The sequence below is a fragment of the Siphateles boraxobius genome, unplaced genomic scaffold (genome assembly GCF_051911475.1).
Source record: "Siphateles boraxobius isolate OS27281-9 unplaced genomic scaffold, OSU_SipBor_1 26, whole genome shotgun sequence".
In the NCBI taxonomy this organism is placed as follows: Eukaryota; Metazoa; Chordata; class Actinopteri; order Cypriniformes; family Leuciscidae; genus Siphateles; species Siphateles boraxobius.
The window spans coordinates 14307328-14328665 of NW_027508876.1; the positions used below are offsets into that span (position 1 = coordinate 14307328).

At 37.9% G+C, this 21338-nt stretch overlaps 2 protein-coding genes across 3 annotated transcripts; one reads left to right on the forward strand and one right to left on the reverse strand.

Moving 5' to 3' along the window:
* Positions 1-47: 47 nt before the first annotated feature.
* Positions 48-12227, reverse strand: rdh10a (retinol dehydrogenase 10a). Its single transcript, XM_077244422.1, has 6 exons — positions 11527-12227; positions 10312-10547; positions 3240-3338; positions 1931-2076; positions 1477-1608; positions 48-1381 (listed from the first exon to the last, which is right to left on the reverse strand). Exons 1-6 carry the CDS (start codon positions 11813-11815, stop codon positions 1258-1260), a joined length of 1026 nt encoding a protein of 341 aa, XP_077100537.1. The 5' UTR covers positions 11816-12227; the 3' UTR covers positions 48-1257.
* A 2174-nt stretch (positions 12228-14401) lies between these two features.
* cunh8orf89 (chromosome unknown C8orf89 homolog) lies at positions 14402-19539 on the forward strand. Of its 2 annotated transcripts, none has more exons than XM_077244048.1 (7): positions 14402-14748; positions 14939-14978; positions 15551-15660; positions 16012-16144; positions 16223-16318; positions 16439-16494; positions 17240-19539. In XM_077244048.1, the coding sequence occupies exons 1-7, from the start codon at positions 14544-14546 to the stop codon at positions 17377-17379; spliced, it is 780 nt and encodes a 259-aa protein (XP_077100163.1). In that variant the 5' UTR covers positions 14402-14543; the 3' UTR covers positions 17380-19539. The 2 variants fall into 2 exon arrangements, with proteins under 2 accessions (XP_077100163.1, XP_077100164.1); XM_077244049.1 differs by having other exon boundaries at positions 14444-14748; positions 17214-19539.
* Positions 19540-21338: the final 1799 nt, after the last annotated feature.

The window sequence follows — 21338 nt, forward strand, 5'->3', positions numbered from 1 at the left end:
ATGAAAAGACACGGCAGTTTGACTAATACACAAAAACCAACAACAAATAATCTAAATCATTTTATTAATTTAAGTTAGGTAGAGACACTAAACATTGGAACCATGTTGTGTGCTCCTATATAGAGCACTATTTAGGAAAGTTACTGAGTATTTGTCATACTGTTAACAAATGGCAAAAATGAAGAGGTAGAGATTTTAGGCTCATCACATGCCTATTGGAATGTAGTTTAAACTCATGTGTTTTGTCATTTTTTGCCAAAACATACAAAATAACTGTGGAAACTCTATGGTTCAAGTTTGCATAAACAAAGGAAAAACATTAAATTAACAAATGTGAAAATGCATCATATTCAGATGATGACAACATCCTCATGTTACTCAATCCCATTTGAAATTCATTTTAGAAATTGCATAAATCAATTATTTTAAAAAAATTGAAGGTATGTAACCAAAACAGTATTTTTTAGTTGATGCACAAGTTCAAAATGGGCAACGTACTAAATGTGATATATTCAATGACAAGAAAATCAGGCCATCCCTTTAGATTGACATTTACATATACAAAATACCATATGCCTCTGTAGATTAAAGAGTGAAAAAAAACAAAAATAAAAAAATACACTTCATTCCCACCAGCAGCTGGAAACCGACCAGCGTTTTACCCACTTCTCGTGATGTCAACAAAAAGAAATGGGGGGAGATGCAAAATATTTTATCTATAACATCAAATGGTTCATAACTGGGCCCTTTCGGACACATGATCTCCTGCCTTTAAATGTATCGAATTGGGGAACAGAGTGGCGTGGTGCCACATTGAACGGTGTAGATAATGTTGGCAGTGTAGAGGAAAGTAAATACAGTGCATGTCTACACACAAACGAAACAAAAAAAAGTGACAAGAATTTACTGTTCGTACAGTAACATACTGTATAGTTTCACAAAGACGCTAGATAATGCTGGTGACTACATTACGTAAATAGTTAATTACTGAATAGCTCATGTATGATTTCAAAACTATTGACACAGTATATAGATGGAACAAACTTTATAAAAAAGACAACACATAAATCAACAAATAAATCCTTAGTGTAGTACACAGCTTTCTTTGTTCCAGAGGAACAATATGGTAAACCTTTGCATCTGCCAAATGCAAGTGCACCAGTCTAAACGCAGTCTTTTCACTTCCTTCTGCCCTCTCAGTGGTCTTATCCTCATGTGGGTTAGAAATGTACCCTTGTGGGTTGGAAACGGCGCCCTCTAGATCCCATTCTTTGCCTCGTTGTTGTTCATCGCCTCTTTCCTCTGAGCAAGGAAGGGGTACATGCACTTATCTGCACCAAGGAACCGGTACATACACACGATTGCTTCGAAGGGCAAAATGCTATAAAACACAAAAACAAATGGGAATGTGTTACTACTGATTGTACCGACAATCTGGAAGCATTTCAAACTCCAGTTGAGACCACCCATACTCACCTTTTCATAAAGTTGACCATGTATACAATGCGAGGCGTGCAGATCATGGGCTGGTCTGTCAGGATGGCTCTCATGGACTGTGTCACACAGAACTCTGGTCTCAATGGAGGGAGAAACGGCTCGATCTCTTTCCTGACCAACCCGGGCGAAAAAAAAGAAAGCAAACATGATGATTAAGAGTCGTCTTTGTTTAATAAAGTCAGCCCAAAGTGCTTAGCCAGTCAGAGCAAGTCATTATTGAGTGGAAACAGATCCAGCATGCACCTTATTCAAGTGGAAGCCCCTATTGTGCGCATGAAAACCCAAGCTGACAGTGACATGAGAGGCCACAAGCAAAGCTACCCTGACTGTTGTTAAGCAAGGTCTACTCGAACTAGATACGCATTGTGTCGTTCGCTCCTTTAGTGTCCATCTGAAACCCAATCTCAACATTTGGACGGCTCTTTTCTTTTACCTTATTCTGCATCCTCTGAACATGCCCGTGTCCACCAGGTAAGGACACACCAACGTCATCTTGATACCGTTCTTCTCCGAAGCCTTGATTTCGTGGCTCAGGGACTCGTGGAAGCCGATGGCACCAAACTTGCTAGCGCAGTAATCCTGAAACCAAGAGGAAACAGAGTTTGGTGAACATTATCAAGCTTCCCGAGGCAGTTTTCACTGTAATAGCATGGGAGCGCTGGGATCTACGGTTTCATTAGCATTCTTTTGTTGTGTATGGAGTATAGGTAGAGGGAGGGTTTTGATGTGGTTCCCGGTGGACGGGATGTTCAGAACAGAGTGGGCAAACACAGATGTGTGTAGATAAACACTCTGGAATAAAGGGGCACACAGCGGCTTGAGTCACTCCAATAATGCGAACCATAAAAAGTCACATTCAAGGAAACATAATAGGTCAGACAGTGTGATTGGGCTTCTGGGACCCTTTGAAGTGAGAGTAAAGATGAGGGCTAGTAAAATAGAAATGCACGTACAGCTAACAAAACACACACAAAAAAAGGTAATGTATCTCCAAAAGGCTGCTGGGAAAAACGACACCAGTTTGGACAGCAGTGAAAGAAGAGGATTGTACATGTGCTAGACTCTAGAACTCATAGAGATCATATACACAGGCTGGTTTAACAGATTAAAAGTGACTTTAATGCTACACCAGCACCAATGAGAGATATAATTTTGGAAAAGTGTTTAGCAATTTGGTCTAGCAACATGTAAAGAGCTCACACTGAACCGATAGATGGCGACCAACAGCACTTGTGTTTTGTCGGATCAGTGCATTACCACTGTTGCCTTTGGTCTATGCTTGTTTTCGCCGATTGAACATGTTCAGTCGAGGTTTGTTGGGTCTTGGAATGTCTAAGAAGTGACGGTGCAGTGTGAATTAAATCTATACACACACATATGTTAAATATTTTAACTGAAATCTGTAATTCAAGGGCTGATATCAATTTACTATTACTTCAATAATGTACAGAGATGTCTGTACTTTTTAAAATGTGTCTTTGGAGTAAGTGCGCAATATTCTCTGTGTGTTTGTGAACCCCCAGTGGATCATGGGAATTTTGTCTCGGCAGCAGGTAGACCGAGAGAAACCTCTGAGCATCTCTCAGTGCTAGCATGCTCCTTAATTGGCGTAGAGCGCTAGGCGTGCGGTGCATTGCATCGAATTGCCATGCCACGGCGAGCCAACGTTCTGAGACTCTCCAAACACGCTCTTTTTATTTCAGTCTGCCAATAGATTTATATGATGGATGCAATGTACTAACCTCCACACCAGCTGTGCTGAAAAGGCCCAGTGAACTGGCAACTGTCACAATGTGGCCATGGTTCATCTCTAGCATCTTGGGAAGAAATGCCTTGGTGGTCTAGAAGAGGAAGAGAGAGAAAGAAGGAGGGGGGGGGGGGGACAAAGACCGTTATTTTGCTGTTGCTGTTCGTCTCTGCCAAAGCCCTTTGATCCGTTTTTTTCCTCCTCCCGACTAATAATTCACTGAGACTAAACACTCATCTCCCTCATCCTGCTGGGGGAGTTTAGAAACACAATTCCATTACAGTCTTTAAGGCCATTTACAGGGAGCTTGCTTTCCACATGCACTTAAGAGATTAATATATATACAGATCAATTTGTTTTGGTAGTACTAGTTTTTGAGAAAGTTTTCATTTCCGACAAGGAGGTTTAACTTGGATGGGAAGCAAACTACTTTAATGGATGAATTATTGCACGAGACTTTGGTCTGGTTGGTCTGAAATGGCTTATTAAAAAAGGTGAAAAGACCACTTGCAAGCTCACAACAAGTGGTTTGTCTGTGGTTTCCTTTTCTCAAAACGAGTTGGTCCCAAGAGTGGCATCTCAGTATCAAGAGCACAAAGCCAGAGCGGCGTACTCACTCACCACTGTCACCACAATACGGCTCAAGACCACAACACCACTGCTGTAGGTCAACAAAGATGGGAAACAAACACCACCTTTTTAGCCTGGATTACGCATTGGAACGATTAAAGGAAGTCTACCCCGAATAAACTAAAGTTTAACCACTGTGACAATCAAAAGTGTTGAACTGTAATATTTCAGGTTTTGTAAACCATACTGAAAAGATCCTACTCAAAACAACAAACAATCCATAAAAAGTCACATTAGTTTGTAATGACGAGAATGCTTTGTTTTTTTAAGCTTGCTTTAAAATGTAGAACATTAATACAAGTTAGCTTGTCATTAGCTTATACTAACTGAACACTTCTGGACTATATTTGTTAACATTTTTCAGGTGCTCTGACATCTTGCCTGGCTGATTCATTGCATGAAAGAAACTGTCAATAATAAATGTCATCGTCCACTTTCGCCAATCCCGGCTGGACAAAAGACAGAGAATACAATTTTTTTTTTTTTTTTAAACACACCACACACAATCGTGCCTCATCTTCCATTCTCTTTAGACCCAGAGGAAGTGAGGGGGTGGACAATAATGATGAAAAACATGACTGGCGTCATCCATTTACTGCTCTCTTAGAAAGGATTTGCCGTACAAGCCCCACAGAACTGCCTGTGGCTTTATAGTCAATCCTCAATGGAACACGAAGCATGCTATGAAAAAGAAAAATGTGTGAGTGCCAAGAACAACAGAGCCCCTTCCAGAGGCCTTCAATGATATCACCATTTATAAACATGCCCAGTTGAAAAGGACCTTGGCCACGTTTGAGAATGGTACTATCTTGCACGGTTCTGTGCGCGTTTCACACCTCTGCCAGACGTCTCAACACGTCATCTTGACATGTTGTTGAAATATGGAACTGGAATCTCTCAAATTTACTTCCACTGACTTCACTCTCATGAGGCAATCCACTCGTGCAATTGAGCGCTGCGGTCCACATGCTACGCATTTAATCCCTGACGTTAGGAGTAAACTGTGTATTTTTCCAGTGCATTAAGTGTAAAATTGCTCTTAATATTCATCTCATTGTGTTGGGGGGTTCCTTCAAGGGAACAGACTTGGACCAGTTTGAATCTGTACTTGTGCCTTGCATGCCAAACTGATGGTAAGTATGCGTGCAAATGAAGCATTAGAATAAATTGAGCCTGTAGTGCACAAATGCCAACATCTTCCAAATGCTGCGATCTACAGTACTAAAATGTGATTTGGAGAGTTTGGATTATGTTCAGCTGCCAATAAGATTCAACTAGCATGATACAAGTCAGAAAGTTAGATTCGGGTAATCGTAAGTCTCTTGCATCTAATGGGGAAATACTTTAAATTACTCTTGCTGCAGAACTTGAAGCCATTAAACCTGCACACTGGAATAAAAGCTATCAATGAAAATGTGATGTGGAGAAAAATAGAAACATTCATTAACATGGGAAAGCATTTCATGGAGTCGTTGGATAAGTACACCATACAAGTTAATTCAATCTACATTTATTTTGTCTCATCAAACACTATCAAATTAGGCAGTTCGAGGGTAGAATCTACCAAACCAGCAACATTACAACCTCAATTCCTTGATCAATCAAACTCAATGTTACATGTAGCTGGGCTGGTAATGCTGGGTTTGATTTTGGTCAGGAAAATAGGCTGGTAAATCAACCCAATGTTACCAAGCTCAACTTAATCAGTCAAACCCAACATTAGTCAAGTAACTGGACTGGCAAAGTAACTGTGCTGGTAATTTTGAAACTAGGCTGATAATGTTGGGTTCGATTTGGTCAAACAACTGGGTTGGTATTGTAATCAGCCCAATGATATGATCAAGTAGCTAGGCTTGGCCAAATCAAACCGAACATTACCAGCTCACCCCCTTTACCCTCAGTCCATCAACCCATAATCTCTGAAGTTGCACAAATGGCTAAGAGTCTTTGTAAAAACCCAATCCACTATGGAATGAGGGGGCCGGCACTGATGTGTGCATGGCCTTGTTGACCTCTCAGACACAAAATGTGTGAAACCGAACAGAAGTTCATGTCTTAATTCATAGCTTCCGTAATTGCTTCTCAGCGCCTGAGTTTACGCTAAATTAACTTCCAACAGCAGAGAGCTTCCTTGGCCCTTGCAGTGGTTCTATGCCTGTTGTGCTCTCTAATTGATACAAGCGCAAGTGCATCGCTCATCACAAAGCTCTTCACAGCTGCCGTGTCAGCCTGGATTAGTGCTAATGTTTGACCAATAGGAATATGCACAAATATTGTCACACATAATATCCCAGATGGCCGTTAATTAGAAGAAAGTGGACCGACCAGAGAAATGTAGCAAAGCATTGGCCAGATTGATGTACAGCCCTCTGAACATGAAGTGGGGGCTAACTCATACGCTGCTACTGTATCGCTAATATCTCATTAAAATGGGGGGCTGGATCTATGGAATCAGTTTGAAAACCACAATATGGGAGAGTTTAACCTTATTTAAATAAGCCAAATAAAGCCATTGGGAGCTCTTCAAATATAAGCAGCCCAAAATCAAATAACGGGTACAGGTGCACTGATCTTGAGCAAGACCATCTAAAAACTACTCATATAAGACCCTTCTGCCTGGCTGCACCCTTTCTCCTGGTCTAGCAGGAATGCAGGCTGGAGAACTTGGCTCCTGTCGGTTGGCATCTTGTCAAGCTGATCCCTAGACAAGAAAGCAATTGTCATATAAGTGGGTCAGGCAGCAGCTCCCTATTACCAGCAAGCTTGTGTACAAGACTCTCTATCCCTTGATGCTTTTCTCTAGGGACAGCCCTGAGTCTTTTGCTTCAACCACACTCACTTAGCAACTAGGAGGCTTTCACGGACACCATTCAGCCAAGGTGTGGAATGCACTGCTCACATATCGCCTATTATGGGGTCAACGTCAGAGAGGAAAAAGAGAAGCTTACTCCAATCAGCTCTCCAAAAACCAGTGATGCTGGTAATTTGCATCACTTAAACTTTTACTTCGCCAAGTACCAGTCAGTCTGCCACAGTGCCACTCCTACCGGGTATTCTCAAGTCGGTCTGAAGAGAACTCACTGGTCCTTGGACTCAAACACAGCTGTAGGTACGGAAAGAGTGAAGGGCCTCAGCTGACCACAGACAGCCTGGAAGAGATAATGGCCTCACTTCCTGTTGGCTCCTCCAGTTTTGTTACATTCCCACCATACTATCCAACAAAATAAAGATGATGTCCATCTGGAGTTTGCCCTTCCCGCCTGAAGAGTTTTGAAACACAGCAGACCGTTGAAATAAAGGCGCTGAACCGGCTGCCAGGTCATGTTTAAGACTCTTTAAGAGGATGACATGGACCTGTTGTGAAGACAGGCTTAACTTCACCTTGACCAGAAGAAAGGATTTATATAAAAGTAAAAAGATTTGGAAGGTAGTGGCTACAACTCTCTGAAAATTATGAAAATTTCAATATTAAAATTAAAGTTAGTTATTTATTTTCAATCATTTACTTTTTTTAGCAGTGATGGAAAAATCTGAATGCAGTGTGTAATTTTGACAGATTACACTGAAGATGATATATTGTAACTTGTAATTGTAATTCCCACCCATGTCTAGTTGGTGGTGAGTGTGCATACAATTGCAAAAATGTCAGGGCAGCAGAGTGTGAAAAGTTTCTTCACACGGCCAAATAGTCGTGATGTCGTTAATAAAAGAGGTGAAAGAAAGACTGATGCGGAGGATGAATAAGGACAAACAGACAATTTCAGGCAACCACAAATGGATAGTTCACTCAAAAATGGAAGTTCTTTCATCTCACCCTCAAGTTGTTCCAAATTTGCATGAATTTCTTTCGTCTGCTGAACACAAAAGATGATATTTTGAAGAGTATGGGTAATCAAACAGTATGGGTAATCAAACAGTTGACGATAGCCATTGACTTCCATAGTATGGAAAAGAAATACTATGGAAGTCAATGGGGCCCATCAACGGTTTGGTTACTGACATTCTTCAAAATATCTTTTGTGTTCAACATAAGAAAGAAATTCATAAAGGTTTAGAACAACTTGAGGGTGAGTAACTAAGTAAATGACAATTTTCATTTCTGGGTGAACTATCCACTCAAGTCCATGCAGACAAGGAGGAAGGTTTGAGTTCAGACATATACAAAAAGTTGATTGAGTTTAGTACAGTTCATTTGTAACATGTATTTTGTAATATTGCGTTGTTCATATTTGCCTGTTTAGGCACAAAGGCGGTGTTTTAGTGGGCTCCACTGTTACTGTGGAAAAAAAATAGTGGGACCCTGTCCGTCAAAGTTACAGACAATGAGAAAGTGAAAGTCTAACGCAACTAATGTAAAAACGGTTTATCCCAGACGTATTTAAGTGTCAGTGCTAGGTATCACATTAAGCATGCATATTTAAAGCATCCGTTCTGTACAAAACATGCCAACACAAAATTAATTGTTAATAGGGAGACAAAAGAGAAGAAAAAAAATCGTCTTGCAATGTTACAAACCACATGCAAACAGCAACCAATTAAGAGAACATGTTTGTGTGAAAGAGAAGAGGAAAAGCAGTGTTGGTGCATTTCTATTCAGCTGGCTTGTGGCTTTAATGACCACATCCTCTGCTTAGTATTCCTTGCCTGTCCTTAATGATTAAGCTCTGCTTTCATCTTAAACCCCCACAAGAAACCATGCATTGCATAAAGCTTAAGCAAACAACCAAAAACCTTAATGAGAATCCCAACTCTACCACTAACAAGTGCATCTGCTACAGCACCACTGCGGCTTACACTGAACAACTTCCAAGTAAAAAAAAAAGAAAGAGAAAAGAATAGAAAATTATAGATGGCGTACAACATGTTGTAACAATTAAGCTCAGTTTGTGACCAGGTATTTTGATGCTTCATTAAAAGGACTTCCAGTGTTTAGGATGTGCTTATTCACATTTACCAATTTAAGAAAATTCTTCCCTTATAAAACGAAGCTTGATATCGAAATGTGATATCTTAACACCCCAGGGCCATCAAAAAACATTTAGTGTAAAAGGCCCATCCATATATTTGTTTTCCAGGGGGTATGGGTGATGTAAACACACAAAAATTAAAGTTTTTTTCTTCTTCATAATTTACTCACCTTCAAGTTCTTCTAAACCTGTATGAATTTCCTTATTCAACTGAACACAAAAGCAGCTATTTTGACAAAATATCTTATTTTATGTTCAGTTTGAGGATGAGTAAATCATGATTTTTTTTTCTTCTTTTGGGTGAACTATCCCTTTAACCGTCATGTCGTGCTAATCATTAAAATATTAATACCCCCAACAGTCACAAGCAAAAAAAAACAATTCAGCATCATGATATAAAAACAAACTGCCCTACTACAGCTCACCCCACAAGGTGGTCTCAATAAAACAATGCAAACTACAGACAGGCCTTTTACGCATTTACTGGAAAGAGGTTAATTAGCGAGGACAAGTGAGAATGGACTCGTCCAAATGGTACTTCCCCAGGCAGGATGTGCTCTTCAATGGGCTTTAAATTAACAAACCAAGGGAGAGCAGATTGTTCCTGGTGATCTTACTAAAACCCCCTGCTGGAGTTGTCTTGCTCAAAGCTTGTTTATATCCACAGATCCGCTTTGGAAAGGACAATGTTGAAACGACAGGGGGCATGTTAATAAAACCTCTCAGAGTGGAAGTGTGGTTTTAAGATCAGTTCTGATGTTATAACACACAGGGACTGAAATTGATGAAGTCAGGGAGGGTAATCTGATCCTAGATCAGCTCCCATACTGATATTCTTCCTGAACGCATGCCAGATCCTCATAATCTCACAGCCTGTGGATGTCTACTTTAGCAGTACATCCAGACTGAGCCGTAAATATTAATATTGGCTGCCACAAACAAAGGAATGAAGGGAAACAAATGGATGACAGACTAATAGAGAAGGGGCCAGACAGGACAGGGGTGATTACATGAGGAATATGCTAAACTTATTGGATTTTTTTAAGGGGGGTGGCCCATCTCAGATGACAGACATTTGTTTGACCTCAACACCAGACGGATTTAACAACTGAGCTTCTAAGTGGTTGATGTAACTGATTTCGAAAGAATAAACAGTGCTTTTTAAGCATTCAAACTTCTCTCTGGCTTATTATGAACATGCATGGAGCAAAAGATGTTTGCTTTCCAACTTGGCTCAAGCACAAATACCAGAACAGAGAAATTAGTATGTGCTGAACAGATGGGTCCATGAACAGTGGCATCATGTGATATAGCACAATCACTAAGAGAGGACATTCCTCTGTGTTTTCCCCACTTAAAAAGAGCTATACAGTTGATGCACATTGACTTTTAAATGTCTGGTTACAGTTAGAGCAGCTATTGGATATTGCAGTATACAGTTGAGCAGCGGCAAAGTAAAATGAGACTCACCCAGAAGTGTGCATGGCAGTTCACCACCATGGTCCTCTCGATCAGCTCATCGGGGCATTCCAGCAGGTGGTGGCCAGACACAACACCAGCGTTGTTGATCAACAAGTCCACTTCACCAACCTCCCTGCGCACTTTCTCTGCTGTGGAGTACACGCTCTCCCTCTTGCCCACATCAACCACGTACGTATACACCTGCGGCTGAAACGGAGGGACCTCTTCCACACCATCGACAGCTCCTAAGGAGAAACACATTAGATCATCATCTGAGATGCAGAAAACCACAACTTTCCTGTGCAACTTCCTCAAGCTTCATTTGATTACAATAATTTAATTGATTCAGAGTCTGATACCATTTGGGGAAAAATCTCCACCAAGTAGCCAATGATTTTTTGAATGATTTAACCAAGATAATTCCAACGATAGGTAAGACTACAACCTAATTTTTATAGATAACTGGTTGTTTAATATCAGGTCTACCGATAGAAGGCACCAACTGGTGAGTCTCTAATGAATATTAGATTTTTTAAAAACAATTGACAACCCAGAGCGCAACAACTTAAAGGGATATTTCACCCAAAAATGAAAATTCTGTCATCATTTACTCACCTTCAAGTTGTTCTAAACCTGTACGAGTTTCTTTCTTCTGATGAACAGAAAAGATGATATTTTAAAGAATGTTGGAAACCAAACAGTTGATGGTAGCCATTGACTGACTTCAGTAGTATTTTTTTTTGCTAAGGCAATGACGGTCTTACCAACATTAATCAAAATATCTTCTGTGTTCAGCAGAAGAAAGGAATTCATACAGGTTTGGAACAACTTGAGGGTGAGTATGACAGAATTTAAATGTGTGTGAATTATCCCTTTAATGTCAATAATAAAAATAAATTATAAAACATTTTTATACGTTATTATATAATAAACATGAAATATAATTTATATTAGAATAATCAATACAGAAAGTTCTTACATACGTAGTAGCCTAGTCATATGATGATTATTTAGCTATTATGCCAATAAGGGGGTTAAAGTAAAAAAAAAAATGGTTCTGCTTATTGGCCATTTGTCATTAATTTATACATCAAAAGGCAAACATTACACACACACACACTCACAAAACAAGCTTAAATACCTACAAAGACATAAACCTACCTATAGGCGGGCTGGGATAAATATACTAAATTAGATAAAGAAATGTTAAATCCCGCTATTTACCCTCTTTTGACATCGGGTTGTCTTCCTCTCTGTAGATCTGTCGCACCATCTCCGCAGTCTCCTCATTGCTGTGGCTGTTGATGTCCCACAGCACCAGTGTAGCCCGACGCCGGGCGAACTCCTTCGCGAAGAGCCGCCCAAGTTCGCCGCCCGCCCCGGTGATCAAGCACACCTGTCCCGCTACGCTCTTCTCCTTCGGCCGTATGAGCCACTTGAGTCCGGCCATCACGATGGCCCAGAGAACTTTCAGAATGACCACGAAAAACTCCACGACAATGTTCATCATCATGTCTAATGCCGTTGCGACTTTGTTTTAAATAAAAATGAACGTAGTTACACCTAAAAGACTAAACAACCTGAGTTTTGCTGGTGTGCTGCTACCATTAGAACTTAATGTATTCTTTAACCATCCGCCTATTTAAAAAGGCAATGGGGTGAACATCCAATTAACCCCAACTGTCAAACAACTACTAATATACATATATAAAATCGTATAAAATAACGCATTAAAACTTCAGAATATCAGCATCACACATAAAAGCACTATTTTAACGCTTCAAGTGTGGATAAATACTGCCGAGTCTCCGCCAGCGAATGCCCGTATGAAAGCTATCGTATCCCGGCACGGATGCGCGCGACGGCTGCCAGTGAGAGAAACTAAGACAGACTCCAGGCTGATCTCTTCAGAACTACTGATGTACGCGCTCTATTTAAACCAGCCCCTCTCCACAGGACCCCACAGAGTGATTGGCCCAGATGCCTGATTAAAATTTACATCTACTTAGGTCAGCTGTGGACTTTTGGGAAACAGAATGGATGTGTAATTATAACAGTGTCTGACTGTGGTTGTATTTTCAATGCGTTTTGACGGATGTTTCATTTAATGTATTCGATGCATATCAATGGATATAGTGTGATTTGTGTGTTTTTTACTTGGAGCAAGTACAAGTAAAATGTGTCAAATATGCAAAAATACAGCAACAGGCGTAGGCTATATTTGTGACAATGAAATGTCTTATGGGCCTCCCTTCACTGAAAAAATAGTTCTTAAAAGAGTAGACCACAACTTTACAATAAGTTTCCATTATATTACATTGGTTAATGCATTAGCTAACATTGAAGGGATAGTTCACCCAAAAATGAAAGTTCTGTCATCATTTACTCGCCCTTAAGTTTTTCCAAACCTGTGAGCTCAACACAAAAGAAGATATTTTGAAGAATGTTGGTAGGCTACTTCTACAGTTATTGACGTCCACTAGGAAATTACCATCACTGTCTGGTTACCAACATTCTTTAAAATATTTTTTTTTAGTTCAGCATTAGAAAGAAACTCAAAGTTTGGAACAACATGAGGGTAGGTAAATGATGACAACATTTTTGGGTGAACTATCCTTTTAGCTAACAATGAGTGATACATTAGTTTCAGTATTTATTTAAACAGTCAGTCACTGGATGGCTTTAAGAATGGATCTGGACTGACATCTATCTCAGATGCTGGGTAGCTCATGTCTTCACTGCCCTCTACAGTTCTTTGCTTTTAGAATTAACAGTTTCTGTAGCAACCAGTAACACTTTCAATGGCGCATCTGTAGAAGTTTGTGAAAGTGCAGAGTAAGGCCAAACTAAAGCTTTTTATAGTTTGATGTGCTCTCTAAACAACGGTGCATAGTGGTGATATACCATAGAGAAACATCCAGAAACTTACAACTGCTAAAACTCTCAACAGCAGTTCAACTGATGTGAAAGGACATGTGCTCACTGTGGTCCCTCGTTCACCATCTTCTTCATGGTCTTGCTAATGTTCTGGGTGAAGTTATTTTCTTGGCACATAACTGCTAGTGCTTCAACCTCACTTGAATCATTCCCTATTTTTCAAAACTACCAGAAAGAGAACAAACTTAAGTGTTGCCTGGGGAGGACACTCATCAGTCTCATTGTCTAGGGGGAACGGACAGTAGCCTATTATTAGTATGTAAAGGCTTCTCAGTGATTTTTTATATAGTAATCATTGCATCTGTGACAAATTAATTATGCACCCAAACAGCTGACCAGCTGACAGGTTTTAGCCCATGAACAATGTAAAAACCAGTGGATAAACCAATGAAGCATTTGCACTTCAGTGTCTCAAAATTAGTCTTATTTGCAAGTTATTGGAAGCCTATGTACTTTTTAGGTGTAAATGGATGTGTCATCCTCTATATTTCCAGATTCAGTTATGAACAGCTATCTTTAAAGGATTACAAATATAAACAGATTACTTTTAGGCTAATTTATCTTTTTATGCACGTTTTAATTTCCAATTAATGGGATCATCCATCCTTAAACTTGCCATATATATTAGTGTGCTATTAGCTAATGCCTTTAATATCTTAGTTTTCAGTCACATGTTATATGAATAACAAATGAATGAACCGAAGCAGATCTGTTTTCCTTCTTCCAAGACATTTGAAGGGAACTGGTGGATTTAAACAAAAATGCCTTTACAGAGCCGCCACCTTTTGGACTGGCACTGTAATTACACATTTATTTGGGGGAGGGGTTTCGATATAGAAGTGATGGTTAAATTCGATTTTTAAACATTAGTTTTATTTCAATACAGTAATAAATATAAGCAGGCTACATAAAATAAAATAAAATAGCCTACTGTTTTCAGCATTTTTACATTTATTCATAAACCCAAAGTATTTTTTTCTGTTGTTCACACACATGCAGACTAATTCAAACAAACAAACCGCGTGTGGTTTGTTTATATATACGTGTGCGATTATTTGTAAAATCAAATCACAAAACATTTTGAGTTTACCTTGTCACTAAATTCTTGTATCACGTGGTTTTGGTAGTAGTAACTGTGGCAACGTCGACGCAATGAAAATCCGCTTCCTTTTTTTTCTTCTTTTTTTAACTTTCATTTACAGATATAGGCCTATATTATTGAAATAATGGCCGTAATTATCAGAGTAAACCTACTTAAACGGTCTAAAATGACGTTATTGTCTGTCTGACATCCAAAAGTGGAGATGAAGCCTAATACCAGCGTCGTTAGACCCAAACTGATATCACTGCCAACTGAATCTCGTCTGATAATAAAGGACATTACAGACGCGCGACCCAGGTGTTCTTCCAACTACACCTCCAGTCCTACAGTTTCTGGATGCTACACGTCTGCGGAATCCAGGATGAATGTTTTCTCAGCGAGGGAGAAATATCCATGCAGTCCGAGCTGTGAGTCATTTACAGCCTGAATGCAGGGAATGAAAGTAATGTCTATGAGAAAGAGAGTAGGCTAATGTCTCTTCAACAATATACAATAATATTATCTTGATGTATTTATAACGTTTAATGCTGAAGAGTCTGCAGATAATGATCTGGTGTTTTATTGACATGTACATTAATGTTTAATATGAAATTGTAGATTCCAGGGATCTACAGCCTCACAGCTCTATTACTGATGGGTGAGTACACTAACAAAACCATAATGATATTTAGGATATTATGTTGATAATGTTGTTGTTTTTGTGTGCGTTCTTTGAAGAACTGTATCATCGAAAATTAAAGGGATAGTTCACCCAAAAATTAAAATTTTGTAATCACTCTCAAGTTGTTCCGAACCGGTACGAGTTTCTTTCTTCTGCTGAACACAAAAGAAGATATTTTGAAGAATGTCGGTAACCAAACAGTTGATTGACTTTCATAGTATTTTCTACTATGGAAGTCAATGGCTAAGTTGCTGTCAACTGTTTGGTTTGGTTACCAGCATTCTTCAAAATATATTATTTTGTCTTTATCAAAAGAAAGAAAAAAACCATACCGGTTTGGAACAACTTGAGAGTGAGTAAATGATGACATAATTTTCATATTGGGTGAACTATCTCTTTAAAATGGCAATCATTCTGTACATGTTTGTCAGGTTTTTACCAATATGAAACATCCAGAGAAACCTATGCAAATATCGAGATGGTTTTGGATTAAACCAAACACTTAATAATGGCAGAGTGAATTAAACCAAATTCTACTTTCTTTTCAGGTCTCTGCTTCCATTGTTAGCCAAAGACCGTGGAAGTAATATTTCTGGACGTCATTTATTATTTGATAAACGATGGAGAAATGGAACGTGCGTCACTAATGATATAAGAGGTATATAACATTCATATTATATGAATCATGCTGGAGACAATTGTATCATTATTGTTAGTATACAAATGGGAAAAATGTCAAGTAATCTAATCTGTGTATTTAGATTGATGATACTGTCACATCATTATTTGATGAGATGGAACAAATGTGTAATTGGTAGTTTCAGTGGGGTAACCAGTAGATGGCGCTCACAACATTGTTTGCAGCAGTTAAATTTATAGTCTATTTAGATCTAAGTAAATTTGGTCAGGAAATGCTTTTGCAATTATTTTAGATAAAAGTGGTTAAATGTCCAATTTCTCAGGAAACTTTAAAGGTTTGAAACATCAAAATGTTTCTTTTTCCACGCAGACCGTGTTCTGATTAACCACAACCCCACAAGTCCACTTTTTCAGGAGTTCCATGTTTATCATTCTAACAATTTAACCAAATTTGCCCACCGCAAAGAACTTTCCCCGCGCGACCCAAGACCACATATTTGCGGGTGAGTTCTTCAAGACTGCTAAAGTACTGCGATATTATGATTTTCTTCATTTACTAATATTCTTTGCATCAATTCCAGGTCTGATTATTTTACCTCATTTCCATCAGTTCTGTTACCAGCCACCACTCCATCTGTCAGTGGAAGACTCTATTTATCTCAAAACTATAAAAACAGGTAATACCATTTAATAACATAAGGCAAATAACATTTATTCTTTGTATTTGGCTATGCATATGTGTACTGTTTATTGTATATTTCACTCTCTCTTGTCTTATTCCTTGCATTATTTTTCAGGCCAAGGGTAACAAACAGAGTCCGCAATCTCTTCCCTGTTGGTGCTAACAACACAAGTGAGCATTTCATCTTTACAAGTAATAAATTAGCAGTGATTAACAAATTTTTTGTCATTTACCATGAGATAACTATGGAATAAAACACAATGGAATAAAAACATGAATAAAACATAAAAAAGGTAATTGCAACCTTTTATCTCTCACAATTCTGACTTTATAACTCGCAATTGAAAAAAAAAGTTAGAATTGTGAGATATAAACTCTCAGTTACAAGTTATGAAGTCCGAATTCTGAAAAAAATAGAATAAAGTCAGAATTGTAAGATATAAATTTGCAGTCCAAATTGCAACTTACAATTCTGAATAAGAAAAAAAAGTCAAAATTGTGAGATAAAAAGTTTTTATTTTTTCTGTGGCGGAAACAAGTTTCCATAGATAACACTTCTAAGTAGACTATTATTTTGAGTTTATTTATGTCAGTTGGTGCTGGTAAACTTAGCACATCGTATGTGTTATTTAGATGTTTTCTCAGGGTTTAACAGGTGAGATCTCTCGCTGCACTCCTGTTACAGATTCAGAACACAGACATTGATGAATATCACATGTGCATGTGTTTTAATGGGCTCACAAACATTACTTAACATTAAGTACACACACACCTCTCGTCCTCCCTGCCAGACTCTAGGCCATTATTGAAATTCCCAGTCTTTTGTATGAGGTGAGGAGAGTGTTACCTGTGTAAACCTGAATAAGCAAACTGTGCTCTTGTTTAACCAGCCTGTGGGCCGGTGATTGTTTTTCAGGCCAGTCATACCCTGATCCACACTTGGGTGCCTCAGCATCTTTTGTTCAGAGGCTCAATGAGATTTCCTGTCTGGAAGCAGAAACAGTCCGGCAGGAGAAAATGAAGAGACTCAGAAAGATCAATAGGCATGAGTCTTAATAGGAGTTCATTAGCCAAAGAGGAAACACATGACGCCTGAAATCACAACTGTGCCAAAGACTGAGCAAATAAAGTCAAGGGGAAAAACCTGAGAGGTACCGAGTGCAGACACTTTATTATAACTGATCACAATACTTTATTATAGCTACAATGAATGTAAAAAATCTACACACCCCCGTTAAAACAGCTGGTTTTTGTGATGTAAAAAAAATAAACAAAAGATAAACCATACCAGAACTTTTGCACCTTTAATGTAAAAATGACAACCTATGCAATACCACTGAAAACCAAAGTGACACATTTCAGAGAAAAATTATTAATATAAAAACTTAAAAGAACCCAACTACATAAGTGTGCACACCCTTTTAAAACTGGGTATGTGGCTGTGTTAAAAATTGACAAATCCTTCCCCGTGACCTCATGGGAAAGTAAAGTGACCATCGAATGTGCACTTCGGAAGTAGTAGGTCATCCAAAGACTTTTCGCGTTCTAGCGTCCCGAGATAACAGCAGAAAAGCAGATGGGAGATAATTAGCCTAGCTGCTGTTCATAATATTAATGCATTCAATCTGATTCAACAGTGGTATAAAAGGTAAGCATTATGTGAATGCTTGGCTAAAGAGATGCGTCTTTAATCTAGTTTTAAACTGGGACAGCGAGTCTGAGCCTCGAACAATATCAGGAAGGCTATTCCAGAGTTTAGGAGCTAAATGTGAGAACGCCCTCCCTCTTTTAGTGGACTTAGATATCCTAGGAATGACCAGAAGCCTCGAATTTAGTGATCTTAAAGAACGCGATGGATTGTATGGCGATAGAAGGTCCTTTAAATACACAGGAGCTAAACCATTTAGGGCTTTATAGGTCAGTAGTAATACTTTGTTATTGATACGGAACTTAATAGGTAACCAGTGTAGAGATGATAAAATTGGTCATATTTTCTAGACCTAGTAAGAACTCTAGCAGCTGCATTTTGCACTAACTGTAGCTTGTTTATTGAGGATGCAGGACAGCCAGCTAATAAAGCATTACAGTAATCTAGTCTCGAGGTCATGAATGCATGAACTAACTTTTCTGCATCAGAAACAGATAGGATATTACGTAGCTAGCAATGTTTCTAAGGTGGAAAAAGGCTGTTCTTGTTACATATGAAATATGATTTTCGAAAGACAAGTTGCGGTCTAGTATAACACCCAGCCCAGGTCTTTTACTGTAGTGGATAAAGTAACAGGAAATCCTTCTAAATTAAAGTTGTATTGTACAAGGTTTTGTGGGTAGTTTTTGGGACCAATAAGTAATACCTCAGTTTTATCTGAATTTAATAGCAGGAAATTACACGTCATTCAGCATTTTATATCTTTAAGACACTCTGTCAATTTAGATAAGTTAATGTTTTCATCTGGTCGTGATGAAATATATAATTGAGTGTCATCAGCATAACAGTGGAAATTAATTCCATGTTTTCTTATAATATTACCAAGTGGCAGCATATATATATTGAGAATAGCAGAGGGCCTACCACCGATCCTTTCGGCACTCCATAGTCTACTGACGTTATAACAACAGGGTGTCCCTCCAAAATTGATCAGAGGACAAAGAGAAAACTGGTCAGAGAGGCTGTCAAGAGGCAACATTAAAAGAGTTGAAGGTCTTTCTGGCAAGTACTGGTTACCCCCTACGTGTGACAACTGTATTCTCCATCTGCCTGGGCTATCATTTAACTTTGTTTCAATTTTTACATCACAGCTGTTTTAATAGGGGTGTATAGACTTTTTAAATCCACTGTAATTATGAAATAAAAATGGTGTTTGTAGAGACCCATTACATTTCTGGTGTAAAACTATCAGGGAATGTTGAATTTGAAATCAAATTCACTTGAAAGTGTATTTTGTATTCGCCAAGAACAACCGCCTTAACATTGCCTTAAACTACAGCACTTATATGTTGTCTATGTCATGTTGGACATATGGATAAAATGTGTTTTGTATACTGCCTTGAGTAATCACTTGACCTTTTTGAAAAAGTACTTAATGTAATTATGATCATATGCAACAAACATTTATTTGTCAAAGAAGCAAGTTGCTTCAACATTATCAAAAAGTTATTTTATTAGTGGCTCTTGGAACTGCACTATAAACAATAATAAACTGTAAGTATATCATATTTTTGATTCATATTTTCGATAGTCTTATATATGAGCGAGTAGCAATCACAAACACTGGCTGCTGTATGTTTAGTGTTCATTACAGATACAGCAGTAGTTGAATGCAGGTGGCAGGCTGTGTTTTAGAGAGCGTGAGAGAGCTTCATTCTACACTAAAGTGTCTTTTTTCAGAAGGAAAAGGGCCAGGTTGATTCGGTTCAAGACTAGGATGGCACATTCTGGGCAGATAGAAGAGAGATAATGTCTTTTGGATTCAAGACTTTATTACAGGAGCCACCTGCAATGAGAAGCAGATCATTATTATTATTATTAATCAATAAATAAATGTAATTGTATACATTTTTAAAGGTAATGGTTTCACGAGGGTTGATTATTATCATTATTATGAATCAATAAATAAATAATTTGTTTAAAATGGTAAAAGAGGGTTTTTATTATTAATTCATTCATTGATTAAATTATTAGTGTAAAATTGTAATGATTTATAGAGGGTTGTTTTATTATTATTATTCAATAAATAAATAATGTAATTTTTTTAAAACAAATTAAAAGCAATGATTTATAGAGAGTTGTTTATTGTTATTATTAATCAACAAATTAATTACATCATTTATTTGTTTAAAATGATAATTATTTATAGAGGGTTGTTTCATTATTATTATTATTCAAGAAATAAATTATTTTATTTATATATTTTTAAATAATAATGATAGAGTTGTTTATTGTTATTATTAATCAATAAATTATTACATTATTTGTTTGTTTAAAACGGTAATGATCTATAGAGAGTTGTTTATTATTATTATTATTAAGAAATACATTCATTTATTTATTATTTGCTTAATTGTATAATATATAGAGGGTTTTTATTAATATTATTAAATAGATTATTTATAGATATATATAAATAGATAGATATTTATTATTTGTTTAAAATGCTAATGATTTCTAGAGGGTTGATTTATTTACTTAGCTACATGTCTGTCCGAAGACATGAAAAGCGTGTTTCAGACATTTGCTGTAATCCAAAGTGAGCAGGCTGCTCAAGCACTCTCAATGGCTTGTTTTTTTTTCTCGTTTTTTTTTCTTCAGTGAGTCCTGGCTTTAGTCAACTTTAGTCAATCAAAATGACCCGGAACAAACAGTAAACAAAGAGTCCTTTAATAAACGGCTGCCGTAGACCTGCCCACAAGCACATTATCATTTCAGCTCAGCTCCTTTTAACTCAGCCTGACTCACTACAGTTCAGAGCTATCATGTAGCTCTGTTTCTCGTCTTCCAAGTGGTTTAAAACTTAATGCCTATATTTTTAAATACTTGATAAAGTGATAATCGTTATAAAAATTTGAATTAGAATGAGGACCTGTGAAATGATGAAAAGTATTAATGTGCCTCTTTAGTGTAGATCCATAAAATGACCACAAAATCCAGTGACACAAGGTTTCTGTGCACTGGAAAGGAATGCGACCCAGTCAAGTTAATGGTAATGATATACTTCACTAAGTTCACTCACAGAGAGTAGACAGTGTCCTCCTCTATCTTCATGAATCTGAGAATGGAGACGGTGCCCAAGCCAAACCCAAACACGGCCAAATCCACAAATCAAAAGGCCCAGATTTGGCAAGAGTTTTGAGGGTTTGCTCAATAGAACGGTTCAAAGAATGACTTTGATATCAGGTGACATCAATATGTTCACTATAAAACATAAGAAACCTTTTACAGTTGCTTTAGTATCTTTTTCTCAGGTAGGTGGGCATGACTTTTCTTTCTTTCTTTCTTTCTTTCTTTCTTTCTTTCT